Here is a 13,651-nt window from a genome sequence, read left to right as displayed (position 1 = left end):
AACATACAGTAAAGGCGAGAGATACAACTGAATATCCAACACAGCCCATCTCTGCCTTCTCTCATTTTACTGATGTGTGTGATCTGAACACGACCAAGCATTGTGTGCTGAGGACAGAGCAACACCACATCTAAAAATACAGATCTCCACACATTAATGCAGCAGGGTCAGCACAATGCTAACCCCTTTGTGTCTACATGTTCATCTTAATGTAAATGGAAGCAGACACATCATCATAAGATTTACAGTCAAGGGGATCAGATGTTGAATCACATATCTGAAAACGTGCTAATGCTAACAAGAGAGCCCGTAGCAAAAATGGGCACTGTCACCATGAACAGCCCTTGTCTATGCTCTTAGTTAATAAATAGACTGCAGAGCTTAACTGCTGGAATTATCCCAAAAGAAATTAAGGTTTATTTTACCAAGCAGGTGGTTAGCAGAAAATAAAGCAATTTATTGTCAAAGCATTCAACATACTCAGATAAACTATACAGTTTAATAAAATCTTTTTTTTTTTTCCTTTAGTTTGAGGGATATGGGGAAAAGAAAAAGAATAAGGTTGCAACTGGCACAAAATTACACTTTGTTTCAAAAAGAAATACACGTTGATGACAGTCTGTCTGAAGTCCATACAGTTGTGTGATATAAGTCATGCATCGCCTTGGTCATTGCAACGTCCACTGTAATATCCACACTGATTGTTTAGGTGAGAACAGGCCAGCAGGTAATGCACAAGCTAACTATGTCCCACCCAGGTGCTGTCTGATAAGGTAAACATAACCCTTTAAATACATTAACATCTAAATCATAAGTGCTCCATAATTTAAAGTAGAAAGATATGACAAATGCATCAATATGCTGCAATATATATGACATTTTTAAAAAATGTACTCTTGGAAAGTGAAAATGCGTGCATTCAGATAAAGAAAACAACCCAACACACTCAAGGTAGGATCAAGACATCCATGACCCTGTGTTGTCACTGTGTGTGAGTCTTTAAAAGTTCTAGTAGCAAAGTTATTCAAAAGTTCAATTGTGAGAGGTCATGTGCCTTGATAGGTGGTGACGTTCCCTGAAGGACTCATTGCATATGGGGCACTTGAGTTTCTCCTCTCTCCTCCTCTTCACCAGGGGTTCCATGGCATATTCCTTTTTGTGGTGGGACCTCATATGATACACTAGGTCCGAGGTCATCCTGAAAGAAGCGTTGCATTTGGCACACCAGTTTTGAGCTGGCAGGCATAAAGAGGTGAAAGAAGGAGGCAATAGAGTAAGTGTAGAAGGCAGCTGCAGCTGGAGAGGTGCAGCTGAGCTCTTTGGCCAAAACGTGGTGGCAAAGAGGAATGGACTTTGTTTTGGCAAGCTTCCTGGAAGTGTGCAGTTGCCATTCAGTTCAGGGTTTGACATCTTGAGTGATAGAGAGTCAGTCTGGAACAGCCTTGGTTGCCCAACGCTGTCTGTGTGGCAATCCAAGCCTACCCCACTAGACACCAGTTTTTGTCCCATCACCTGCAAAGGGGCTACATGGTTGAAGCTGCTTCTGGTTGGCTGAGAAAAAGCACTTTTTCTCTCCTGCTCTGGGTTTGATATCTGGGCTACACTGGTAAAAGCACTGCCCATGATAGGGCTGTCCCCTGCTCGGTTTTCCGGCCTGACATGTAGCCTTTTGTCTTCATTTGGGCTGCTGGCATGGGCAGGAGATATAGATTTGCCATCTGTGCTTGAATTATTTTCTTCAACTCCTCTTGATGAATTTTTTACTTCTACAAAAGCACTTCTTTTGGCTTCTCCTGTCTCTGGGCTTGGAGGAGCATATAACTGTCCACCTTCATTCACATTGAAGTAAGAGTTCCCTCTAAAAGACTGAGGGCTGCACACTAAATCCTCTTTGGAAGAAGGCGTTGGCCTGTCCAGAAACCTCCCAGATGGGTCAATCCTTTTGGATCTGATGTCCTCCAGGTGGTCATCATACTTTCTTTTGGCTTTATGGAGACTCTCAGCGGTGCTCTCAGAGTCCTGTCTTGATAAATTAGACTTGGGTGAAGGAGTAGACCGGAACGAAGATGAACTAGAGCCTCTACAATTCTCCAAGTCTCTGGCCAAGTTATGAAAGTCTGTGGTGGGCTTGTGATTCTCTTTTTGAGGCTGGTAAATTGAAAGTTTGTTGTATTTGACTGTAGAGATCATGGCGTTTCGAGGCTCTATTTCCCTAGTGTCCTTGCCTGGTTGCTCTGAGTTGGAATCTAAAGTGTGGAGTCTCTTAGGACAGCGAAATCTCACATGAGCGGCATAGGGGAAATCATACTGGAACCTCTGGTTACACTCCAAACAGGTCAACTGAGATGATCCTGGAAGAAAAGGAGTTGACAGTGAAGGTGGCATGACATTTGACCACATTTTTCCAACAGCTTATAAATAGGAGTAACACAACTAAGTATACCATATTGTCAAAAACTTGCTATCTACTCCTTTGGCAATTGTCTAGGGGAGGAGATATGTGTAATGACAGCTGAGTAGTGTGATCAGGCTTGCTAAAAAAAAAATCATGAAAAAAGACTACACAATAGTACATCAGTAATATGGTTATTATTAGTATTAATATTACTTTTTTTTGCAATGCATTGTTTTATTTTATTTTTCCTTTTAGATTTGCTTGGCCATCTGTGATTTCTATCTACATATACAGTATATCTAAAATAAGATAATAGAAGGAGCTTGAAAGAGATTAGGACATTAGGACATGGATAGAAATAGAACAGGAATAGAAGAACGGGAAGGACAGCTATTTGGATGGTGTAAGGAGATACACAGGAAGGAAAGGAAAGTGACAGACAGCAAAAGATGGCAGTACAGACGGAGGGGGTAATATTAAAGGGTGATTAAGGCATATTATTGTCATGCCAGTCACATTATAGAGTTATTTGCCTACCTGCAGTTTTTGCTTGGGTCCTGCTGGGGTTGAGAAGAAGCAGATCAATCAGTTCCTTCCCATACCAAACTAACAGTTCCTCGTCTTTGGAAATCCTGCGCAGGGATCTGTAGAACAGTTGTCCGTTTTTGATGTAGGCTTCCAGATTTTGTTCTTCTTTGTTTCTAGCAGACTGAACCAGACGGAGCCACATCAGTCCCTCAGAGGATCCATTTGCAGCTGAAGTGTCCACCTGCAGAAAAAGCAAGGATAATGAAGAAAAAGAGGGTTAAAACGTCCCCCATGAGCTCAGCACTAGTCTTAGGGGATCCTAATGCACAGCACAGCTCTATTATGGATGTAGACCATCAGAATGAATGGAAATCGTCTGCCCAGCTGAATCACACAGACCTGACATGACAGCCCTCCATATGTTCTATCTGAAATGTGCTCTCACATGAACCAATCTTCCAGATTGTTCTCAAAAGTAGCAGGGAGCTGTTTATTTCTACGTCTGGAGATAAATTTGGTAAATCTGTGCTTTAAATAATACGTCAGCCGCCTTTCAAACATGAAAGATTTTTTTTGATTATAATATATTACACTTATTTTTTTTCAATAACTTAAAATGCAGCTGATTTAATACTTTCTTTAGTATTGTTTGTTATTACCAATTAAAGCATTTTATTTGTTCACACTGGAATAGCCACTGGCATACTGTGATCTATCTATCTATCTATCTATCTATCTATCTATCTATCTATCTATCTATCTATCTATCTATCTATCTATCTTTCCATCTATGCTCTCACTCTCCATTATTTTAAATCTGTCTATATCCATCTATTGCTCTCCTTCCCCTTTATTGTCTATCTACTGTATATTTATAGTTATATCTATGTATCTATCTTTCCATCTATGCTCGCATTCCCCATTATTTTCAATTCCTCTATATCTATCTATCTATCTATCTATCTATCTATCTATCTATCTATCTATCTATCTATCTTATCTATCTAGTTATATCTCTCTTTCCATCTTTTTATTTTAGCTCTCTGTTTCTGTTTTTAATTTTTTTCTATCTCTCTCTCTCTCTCTCTCCGTCTCTATAATTTAGCTCTCTCCATAGCTCTATCTATCTCCTTATTCTATCTATTTATTGCAACCTCTCCACTTTATTGTCTAATTATCTATCTATCTATCTATCTATCTATCTATCTATCTATCTATCTATCTATCTATCTATCTATCTATCTATCATCAATACTTATCTATCTATCTATCTATCTATCTATCTATCTATCTATCTATCTATCTATCTATCTATCCATCTATCCATCCATCCATCCATCCATCCATCCATCCATCTATCTATCTATCTATCTATCTATCTATCTATCTCCATCTCTATATTTTAGCGCTCTATAGCTCTCTCTGTCTCCTTATTCTTTCTTTCTTTCTTTCTTTCTTTCTTTCTTTCTTTCTTTCTTTCTTTCTTTCTTTCTTTCTTTCTTTCTTTCTCTTTCTCCATCTCTATATTTTAGCTCTCTATAGCTCTATCTATCTCCTTATTCTATCTATCTATCTATCTATCTATCTATCTATCTATCTATCTATCTATATCTCTATATTTTAGTTCTCTATAGCTCTTTTTGTATCTCCTTATTCTTTCCATCTATCTATCTATCCATCTATCTATCTATCTATCTATCTATCTCTTTCTCCATCTCTATAATTTAGCTCTCTATCAATCTCTCCGTCTCCTTATTCAATCTATCTATCTATCTATCTATCTATCTATCTATCTATCTATCTATCTATCTATCTATCTATCTATTTAACTAACTATCTCTTTCTCCATCTCTATCGATCTATTCTCCCACTTCCCATCCCATATTTAACTGTCTGTCTGTATGCATGTATGAATTTTTTATCTGTCTATCTTTATATCTGTTGTCACCTACCTATAAATCCTCTTATTGAGTTTCTACATTTCTATATTTTTTTGGAAATATAAGACTTATGCACATTGCACAATGACATCTAACTTTTGGCAGATGCACAAGTTGTGGAATACTTTTGGAATGACAGCAACCTCCATTAGAGCAGAGTGTTGTCATAGTGCCACAGTGGCTCTTACCCGGAATATGTAGGGTACTGTCCTCTTATCAGTAGATTTGAGGGCGATGAAGGCTATACTGTCATACAGCGAAGTGTGGCTCAGCACGCAGGGACCAAAGATGGCATTTTCTGGGATGTCACACGTGGTGTAGACGCTTGTAAATATATCCGTCAGACATTGCTGAACAGCTTTGGCATCACCATCCCAAATTGCTTTATGAACGCCAGTGTCATCCATGACTGACATATCCTGAATATAAAAAAACAATAAAATGGACCCTAAATGCTTTAGTTCATACTATACACTATATATTCATCTATAATACAACACTTATACTATATATTCATCTATAATACAACACCTTAGTATTCGGATCGCCTACTCTCTTCACCTAAATGGTATTGATGATGAATGAATAGGCACTCAATAATTATGAAGATACCAAACACATGGCAGTGGGGGGGTATAGCTATTGACTTTGCTGTCCATCCCCAGGTGTTGGCAGGCTGACCCTAGTAAGGAGCTTAGGTGAAGGCTCCCCTGGTCCTCACAGGCATATCTTTTAGTCATTAGGATGCTATCAAGAGTCTAGCGTAGTGTGACAGAGGAGCATGGAGAATGGATTTCAAGTGGACTGTCAATGTCACTGATTTCATTTCATCTAACCTTTAGCTCTAGTCTACAAGAGGGAACGTATGTCTGCTCATTATCATAATCCAGCTCTTTCCCTTTAGAGACTTTAATTAAAAGCAGCAAGCAGGGGTAATCATTATTATTTATTTATTTACATGAATTCACTTTTTTTATGATTGGAGGTGAATGGCAGCTACCTTAGCACGGACTGGCTTTGCCTATCCAGCTTCTTCTGTGGGTCATTTTACTTTTTATGTATGAAGGATGTCAATTATTTATTAATTAATGTGTTAAAAATCTTTAATTTCTCATAGTTTACTAATATCCTACATTTTTTTTTTTGCTTAAGTACATTTACTTTTTAAAACAAATAAACTGGCACATTTTTAAAGTTTATCAGTAAATAAAATAATAAAACTGCCAATGTTTTATTTCTTTTTTTTATCGTATATATACTTTTTAATGAATAATTTTAATGAATACACTTTGGAATACAAATGAATTGTGTAGTTGTTTTTGGGGAAGCTAGTTTAGAAGAAGACAAAGTGCTAAGTGCAGTAGGAGCGGAGGGAGGGAGCCCCCAGTTCCCAGCGCTCTGTACTGGGGGCCCGACTCTACACTGTTCCGCTCCGTTTCAGCACCTCCGCACTGGACAGCAACCTCCAGCGCTCACTAGCCCGGCTCTGCTCAATGCATCTACTGTACAAGCTCAGCTTGGAAGGACAATTGCCCACACACGGAGGACACTGCTTGCCCCTCTGTCTCTTCTCCCAGCTCGGCTTGCTGGCTAATGATCTATAAACCCAGCTGCCGAGATCCCCTAAAAAATAAATAAAAAAAAGGCCACCAGCTGCAGGAGTGTCACCAACCCATATATATTCCCTTACAATGTCCCTATAGCCAGTTATTGTTTGCCTGAAGATAAAACACGTTTTCTTGGCTCAGCAGCTCCCACTCCTTTCCTTTGTATAAACAGGTGAGAAAGGAAAAAAAAGAAGCATGCACTGTCACTTACCACCAAAAAAAAGTGTCACTGTATAGTCCAAGGTATAAGGATATCCAGAAGGACTAGAAGGAGTTGTCCTCTCCTTGTGTCCCCCCCTAAATGTGGGTCGTATTACTGTAGTATTTCCATGGCAGGAGCAAGACGTGCTTGTGTGCCTCTGTCTTTGCTGGATTGAGAAGCAGATGAATGGGAGGGGGGGGGTGAAAAAAAAAAAAGGAGTAAACACGAGCAGAGAGAAACCCGAAAGAAGGGAAGGGGGGGAAAAAAAGAGGAAGACAAGGAGTTGTGCAGATGGACCCGACGCAGTGACTGACTGGCACACAGACACACACTTTTTGTTTGCTGCACATAATCTGCCCAATGACGCGTGACAGCCCACGTCCCCTCCCTTTAACTCTTTCCAGCAGTGCCAATCCTCTCTCTCCAAGGCTCCACCATCGCCTCCAGCTACATCCAGCTACCTGACTTGCTTATGGATTTCTATTAGTGACTAATGGTCACTGTTCTTATCACTGTCCAAATAATAGAGCTAAAGAACCATTGGACACGATGCTGGATGAGTTAGCAGGCACTTGCAGAAAAAAATAAATAAAAATAAAATACACAACACAAAAAAAATAGTGACTCTCCTTTAGGACATCTATACTGATTATTTTAGGACATCTATGCTGAGTCCTTTAGGCAGATGTATTAGTTTTATATGTCTCCTTATGTTGTTTGTTTTCTAGTTAAAAAAAATGCAAAACAGAATAGTTATATTCATGTAAGGGTTAATAACTATAAAACTCAGTCTATAAAAAAAACACACTAAAATTTGCATAGTTACATGGTTAATTTGGTTGAAGACATAAGTCCATCCAGTTTAAACAACACACACATATATATATATATATATATATATATATATATATATATATATATATATATATATATATATATATATATATATATATATATATATAAACACACACACACACAATATAAAAACCTCTATATATACAATTCTATACCCACAGTTGATCCAAAGGAAGGCAAACCCCCCAATACAGTATTATTATTATTATTATTATTATTATTATTATTATTATTATTATTATTATTATTATCTTAAACAACACTTTAGCATATTACAAGCGATACCAAAATGTTTGAAAGCAGAAAGCTAATGTATATACAGGAGTACTGTAATCTATAGCAAGTAATAACTGTTGTGATGGATTATTATTAGTCACAGAGTTGCATAGTTACATAGTTAATATGGTTGAAAAAAGTCCATCCAGTTCAACCAACATAGAAGAAAAACAATAAAATAAAAAATAAATAAAAACACACACAAATAGAAAAACCTCAATATATACAATCCTATACCCCCAGTTGATCCAGAGGAAGACAAAAACCCCAATAAAACATTATTATTATTTTTAGTAGTCGTAGTAGTAGTAGTAGTAGTAGTAGTAGTATCCTGAACAACACGTTAGCATATTAAAAATGATACCAAAGTGTTTTAAAAGCAGAAAGCCAATGTATATATCGGAGTACTGCAATCTATAGCAAGTGATAACGATGGGTTATTATTAATATAAATTATTAGAATTATAATAACCTTCAATAATCGTCATTCATTCTTCCATATTCGTGCATTGGAGACTGATATAGTTACCATTCTCTAGAAAGACCTGGCACTTTAGTTCCTTGGCACTCCAGTGGGTTGATGAGGATGTAGGTCAAAAAGAAGACCTGATGATTATTTTATAGTGTTTGCTTGGCTTCATATGAACTAACATCAAGTTTTCTCAAGTGTAATCTTATGTTAATGTATGATCTGCTGTTTCTTTCTCTCTAATGGAAGGAGGCCATTAGATTGGAGTGTGTACTTTTTAAAGAAATTATAAGTCATAGCGTTGCTGCCTTTTAGACTATAGCATTGCCCCCCACCCCACCAGTCTTCACATGTCTTCCTTATCCCATTATGGCGAATGGCACCGAGCTAGACTGGGCCTCCCCTGCTAGCTCATAAAGAGGTAATTCTAATAAATTAACTAAGGCCTGGGTAATTGAATTTGAACCTAGAAAAGATTATTGGTGCCACCTAGTCGCTTGTTTCATGTACATCAGAGCAACGTCTTCCATTTTATTATTCTTCCTGGGGAAACAGATGAAATAATTATAAGCACAAAACTAATTTAGAAGAGATCTGTATCCATGGCATAGTAGTAGATACATAATAGTCTATTGCACTCAATTAAAAAAAAATACTATCAAATCAGCTTGCAGATCGCAAATATTATGGACGCATCCTGAAGAAACCTTAGGAGGGACATGCATGAAGGCGGATAGATAAGATGATATTCTGTTATGTCCTGTATTAGAACAGATCACGTCTCTTACTGATTTCACTTCAAATATTTAAATTGGTCTGCATGCAGCAGTAACATGAATGCAACAAACTGTAGAATGATATGGTCAATTTTATGGGTATTTTCCAAACCTCAGAAAGTCTCTACCGACAATGAAAATCAAAAGGCTGCACCAAAATCTCTCTCCCTTGATGACTTAGTAGTAGAAGTATATACAAGTTCAGCTCTGTGTTTAATACACCCTTCATATCATCTTCAGATGCTCCCACAACGACATATAAAGGGGTCACGTTCATTTTGGAGCCCATACAATTGCTCTACTTTATAATATGTAAAGAGCTTTCATCTAGAAATGACAGATTTTCCATTTATAGTTAGTGGTCTTGTCAGAAAATGTGAAGGCTTTCCCAATAAAATGCGGTATACTTTGGTCTAACGTGGTTGTAAATCAAGTAATTGTTATTATTATACAGTATAGCACCGACAGTTTGTGCAGCGCTTTACAATATAGAGAGTCAGTATATTTACAATACAATAAAATACAGGTCCCTGCTAATAAGAGCTTACAATCTATTAGTGGAATACTATGGGACGATTACCACCTGCATTTGTTACATACTGTATACTCAAGATAAGATTTGAACCTCTCAGGTTAAAAAAAGTACAAAGGGGTTAGGGGTTCAGGGAATCCCCAGAAACCCTGAAAGCCGACAGACAATGAGTGGGCAACTGTATACTCAATAAAATGAGCTTAATTATTTGTTAGAAAAAAAAATCATTGGGGGTCTCTTTGGATCCCCACTTAAGTAACTACTAATGAAATGTAGCCAGCAGTCACACAGGGGCTTATTTACTAAAGCTAGATAGTGCAACGTTGGGCACACTTCTGCATAGAAACCAATCAGATTCTAACATCAGCTTGTTAAATTAAGCGTTGGCAATAAAACCTGGAAGATGATTGGGTTTAATTTCCCAGATTTTTCACGCTCAAGGTTTAGTAAATATACCCTACAGTATATGAAGTCTGTACAGCAGAGTTTTGGAGGGCAATGGGTTCAAACAAGGTAGGGTAAGGTAAGGTCTGAATGGAAAAAAAGGGCACAAGGGGGTAGGGAAAGTGCTGCTCACCCCTAAAAAGGTTATATATGGAAAGGCTCCCCAGTGGGGTTTTTAGGCAGCAAAAGAAATCGAAGGATGCAACAAAGTAAAATATGTAACAAAGTAGAATTATTTAATAGGTAGAAAGGTCGGGTCACTTCCATCACTAATCATTTAACTATTTTTGGTCTGAATTCTGGGTAAAACGTATCTGTCAATTTCAGGCACAGATGTGATTTTAAGCCAACACATGTGTTTTTACTATAGGTTCTTTGATTTAGTAATGTAACTGTCATTTTTCAAGGTCTTGGGACTGAACATGGTATACTTGTTAGAACATAAAGATGCTTATCTTGGTGAATTGGGAGTCTTCAGCAAAAGATAATTTAAGTTTCACCCAAAAAAAATAATAATGCCCCTCTGATGCAGTTGCTGCGGAACTACAAGTCCCAGCCACCCCTGGGCAATAGAGACTGCCGTGTTCCCCGTCTGCCTGCTTCCTTGCTCTGTGTAATAATCACTCTTTGGCAGCAGAGCAGATCGTGCATATGTGTGAAGCATTAAGAGCTATTAGCTGTGCACTCCTTCTATTTCTTGCCATGTTTTCCAGACTTAAACCCCCAACTGTGATCATTGAATGATAGGCAGTTAATCGAGAGGCACAAGTGGGAATAATACTCATAAATGATTGCTGAGCATCCTCTTACAAGTAGTGGGGGATCTGATCACTTAGTATGACTATGTAGATCAAAGTTTCCCCACCGTTAATCTGACAGCTATTCTGCGAAGATGAAATCACTGGTGTCCTGTAATGGTATCTGCAGACTTGGAAAGCCTCACAGCCTTTTGTGGTCCTGCAATGTGTTTCAAGAGCATTGTTCATTGTGCATTTTCCTGGGCACCATGCACATGTAAATATGGTTAATTGGCACACGCTCTCGTAAAAAGAATTAGTGCAGGAAACACATGCCATCAGTACATCCGCTGAGAAACATTCGTTGCACAAACATGTCAAGCTTGCAAACCTGTCCTATAGCTGAATGCCCACACAAAGACATAAATAAGAGGCTAATGACCTTTGCCATGTCCACTTAACCCATTAACTGTCACTGACTCATCCCTAGCCCTACAGCCTGGAGCAATGCAACCAGTTAGACTTTCTCCTGTGGGCAAGTACAGCTCCTGGGTCACCGTGCATGTTGTTGGATAAGCCTGGAGAGCAAGGAAAACTAATTTAAAAGAAACAAGTATAAGAAGACTAGATGAGAGAACTGATAGACAGTTATAGAAGTAGTGAGGACAATGGTTGATGAATTGTAGGTGAATTGTAGGTGAAACAGGCAGCAAAGGTATGGAGTGAGAAAGAAGGAGAGATAGGAGAGAGAATGAACACATTCATAGAAAACTGAAATTAGTGTTATTTATATTTTACCCAAATATTTACCTTCAGAAGAAAAAGAAATGAGAAAAATACAGAAAGATGAGTGGTGAGCTATCAAACAAGAAAAAAGAGAAATAAAAATAAAATAAAAGGGACAGTGAGAGAGGAAATAAAGACATGAGGATTAAAAGAAAGGGAGAGGAAGGGGGATTAGGAGAAAGAGTGGGCAAGGGGAAGAGAGTGGGATTGAGAGATAAAGAAATGGACAAAAGAGAGAGACGGGAGAAAGAGAGAGAGAGAGAGAGACAGGGGGGGGGGGGGTAGGGAGCAAGAGATAGAAACTGTGAATGTAATAACAGAAATGGGCAAACAAAATGAGAGGGAAGGATGTAGAGAGAGTTGGGGGAGAAAGAGAGAGAGAGAGAGGGAAAGAGAAAGAGGTATCAACATTACAGAAAGTGTGAATGTAATACCATAAAAGGATAGAAATGGGCAAAATAAAAGAGAGGGAAGGGTGGAGACAGAGTGAAAAGAGAGAGAGAAATAAAGAAAGAGAGAGAGAGAGAGAGAGAGAGAGAGAAAGAGAGAGAAAGAAAAAGAAAGAGAGAGAGAGAGAGAGAGAGAGAGAGAGAGAGAGAAAGAGAGAGAGAGAGAGAGAGAGAGAGAGAGAGAAAGAGAGAGAGAGAGAGAGAGAGAGAAAAAGAAAAAGAGAGAGAGAGAGAGAGAGAGAAAGAGAGAGAGAGAGAGAGAGAGAGAGAGAGAGAGAGAGAGAGAGAGAGAGAAAGAGAGAGAGAGAGAGAGAGAGAGAGAGAGAGAGAGAGAGAGATGGAGAAATAGCATGAGAGAAAGAAAGAAAGTGGGATAAAGAGACCAAGAAAGGCTGCAAGAGGGAGAAACAAAGATAAATGGAGAAAGAGATAGAGAAATAAAGATGGAGAGAAAGGGAAAGAAAGAGGGAAAAAGAGAGGATGTACAGGGTAAGAAACAATGCCATTTTTATTATTATTATTATTATTATTATTATTATTATTATTATTATTATTATTATTATTATTAACAAGAATTCCCCTTAACTGTATTGGAAGTTTGAAGTGAAGTAAATATGGACTATACTGAATTAAACTTTAGTAAATCACTGCCATAGACAGAAATTAAGGGCCGGATTCAGGTAGGAGATGCAACGGCGTATCTCCATATACGCCGTCGTATCTCTGAGTTGCGGCGTCGTATCTATGCGCCTGATTCATAGAATCAGTTACGCATAGATTTCCCTAAGATCCGACTGGCGTAAGTGTCTTACACCGCCGTATCTTAGGCTGCATATTTACTCTGGCCGCTAGGTGGCGCTTCCGTCGATTTACGCGAGGAATATGCTAATTAGGTAGATATGCCGAATCACAAACGTACGTACGCCCGGCGCTATTTTGTTACGTCGTTTACATTAGGCTTTTTCAGCGTAAGGTTGCTCCTGCTCTTATGAGGCGTACGCAATGTTAAGTATGGACGTCGTTCCCGCGTCAAATTTTGAAATTTTTACGTCGTTTGTGTAAGTCGTTCGCGAATAGGGCTGTACGTAAGTTACATTCACGTCTAAAGCATTGACGATTTGCGGCGGAATTTCGAGCATGCGCACTGGGATTCTTTTACGAACGGCGCATGCGCTGTTCACACAAAACATAAAATAAAACACGCCCACAACATCCCCATTTGAATTAGGCGGGCTTACGCCGGCCCACATACATTACGCCGCCGTAACTTAGGGCGCAAGTTCTTTCTGAATACGGAACTTGCGCCCAAATTTACGGCGGCGTAGCGTATCTTTTTTATACATATATATATATATATATATATATATATATATATATATATATATAAATAAATCACAGAGCAGCCTAAGATACTGTAAAATCACATTTAAAGCAGTATAAACCCATAAACAAAACTGTATTATATTGCAGCTTACCAATTCTTAGATGTGGTGGCTGCATTTGTTTTCTTTTTTAGGCTTTCTTTCTTTTATTTGCATCTGGTAATCCAGCCAGTAAGTCTGTTTGTTTTTTAATAAGTGCAAGCTCTCCTGCAGATGTAGCAGTTATAGTGATAAGGTTAAACTATGTACCACTGGCATGGCGTGCTTACAATG

At 38.4% G+C, this 13,651-nt stretch overlaps 1 protein-coding gene across 3 annotated transcripts in view; it reads right to left on the bottom strand.

Annotated features, from left to right (window-relative positions):
- Nucleotides 1–433: 433 nt before the first annotated feature.
- PRDM8 (PR/SET domain 8) overlaps nt 434–13,651 on the bottom strand; it is a 69,921-nt gene continuing 56,703 nt past the window's right edge. The window contains exons 1-4 of one of the 3 annotated variants that reach the window (XM_040325052.1): nt 6,682–7,006; nt 5,052–5,282; nt 2,933–3,164; nt 434–2,351 (exon numbers count right to left, since the gene is read on the bottom strand). In XM_040325052.1, coding sequence (XP_040180986.1) covers nt 1,033–2,351; nt 2,933–3,164; nt 5,052–5,279 — 1,779 coding nt within the window. In that variant the 5' untranslated portion in view covers nt 5,280–5,282; nt 6,682–7,006 and the 3' untranslated portion in view covers nt 434–1,032. Of the gene's footprint in view, nt 2,352–2,932; nt 3,165–5,051; nt 5,283–6,681; nt 7,007–13,651 lie in introns of those variants that run through there. The other 2 variants (XM_040325059.1, XM_040325069.1) reach the window with 2 other exon arrangements.

This window comes from Rana temporaria, chromosome 1 (assembly GCF_905171775.1).
Source record: "Rana temporaria chromosome 1, aRanTem1.1, whole genome shotgun sequence".
NCBI lineage: Eukaryota > Metazoa > Chordata > Amphibia > Anura > Ranidae > Rana > Rana temporaria.
The sequence above is the reverse complement of the archived record's forward strand: the minus strand, read 5'-3'. Positions and strand labels throughout refer to the sequence as shown.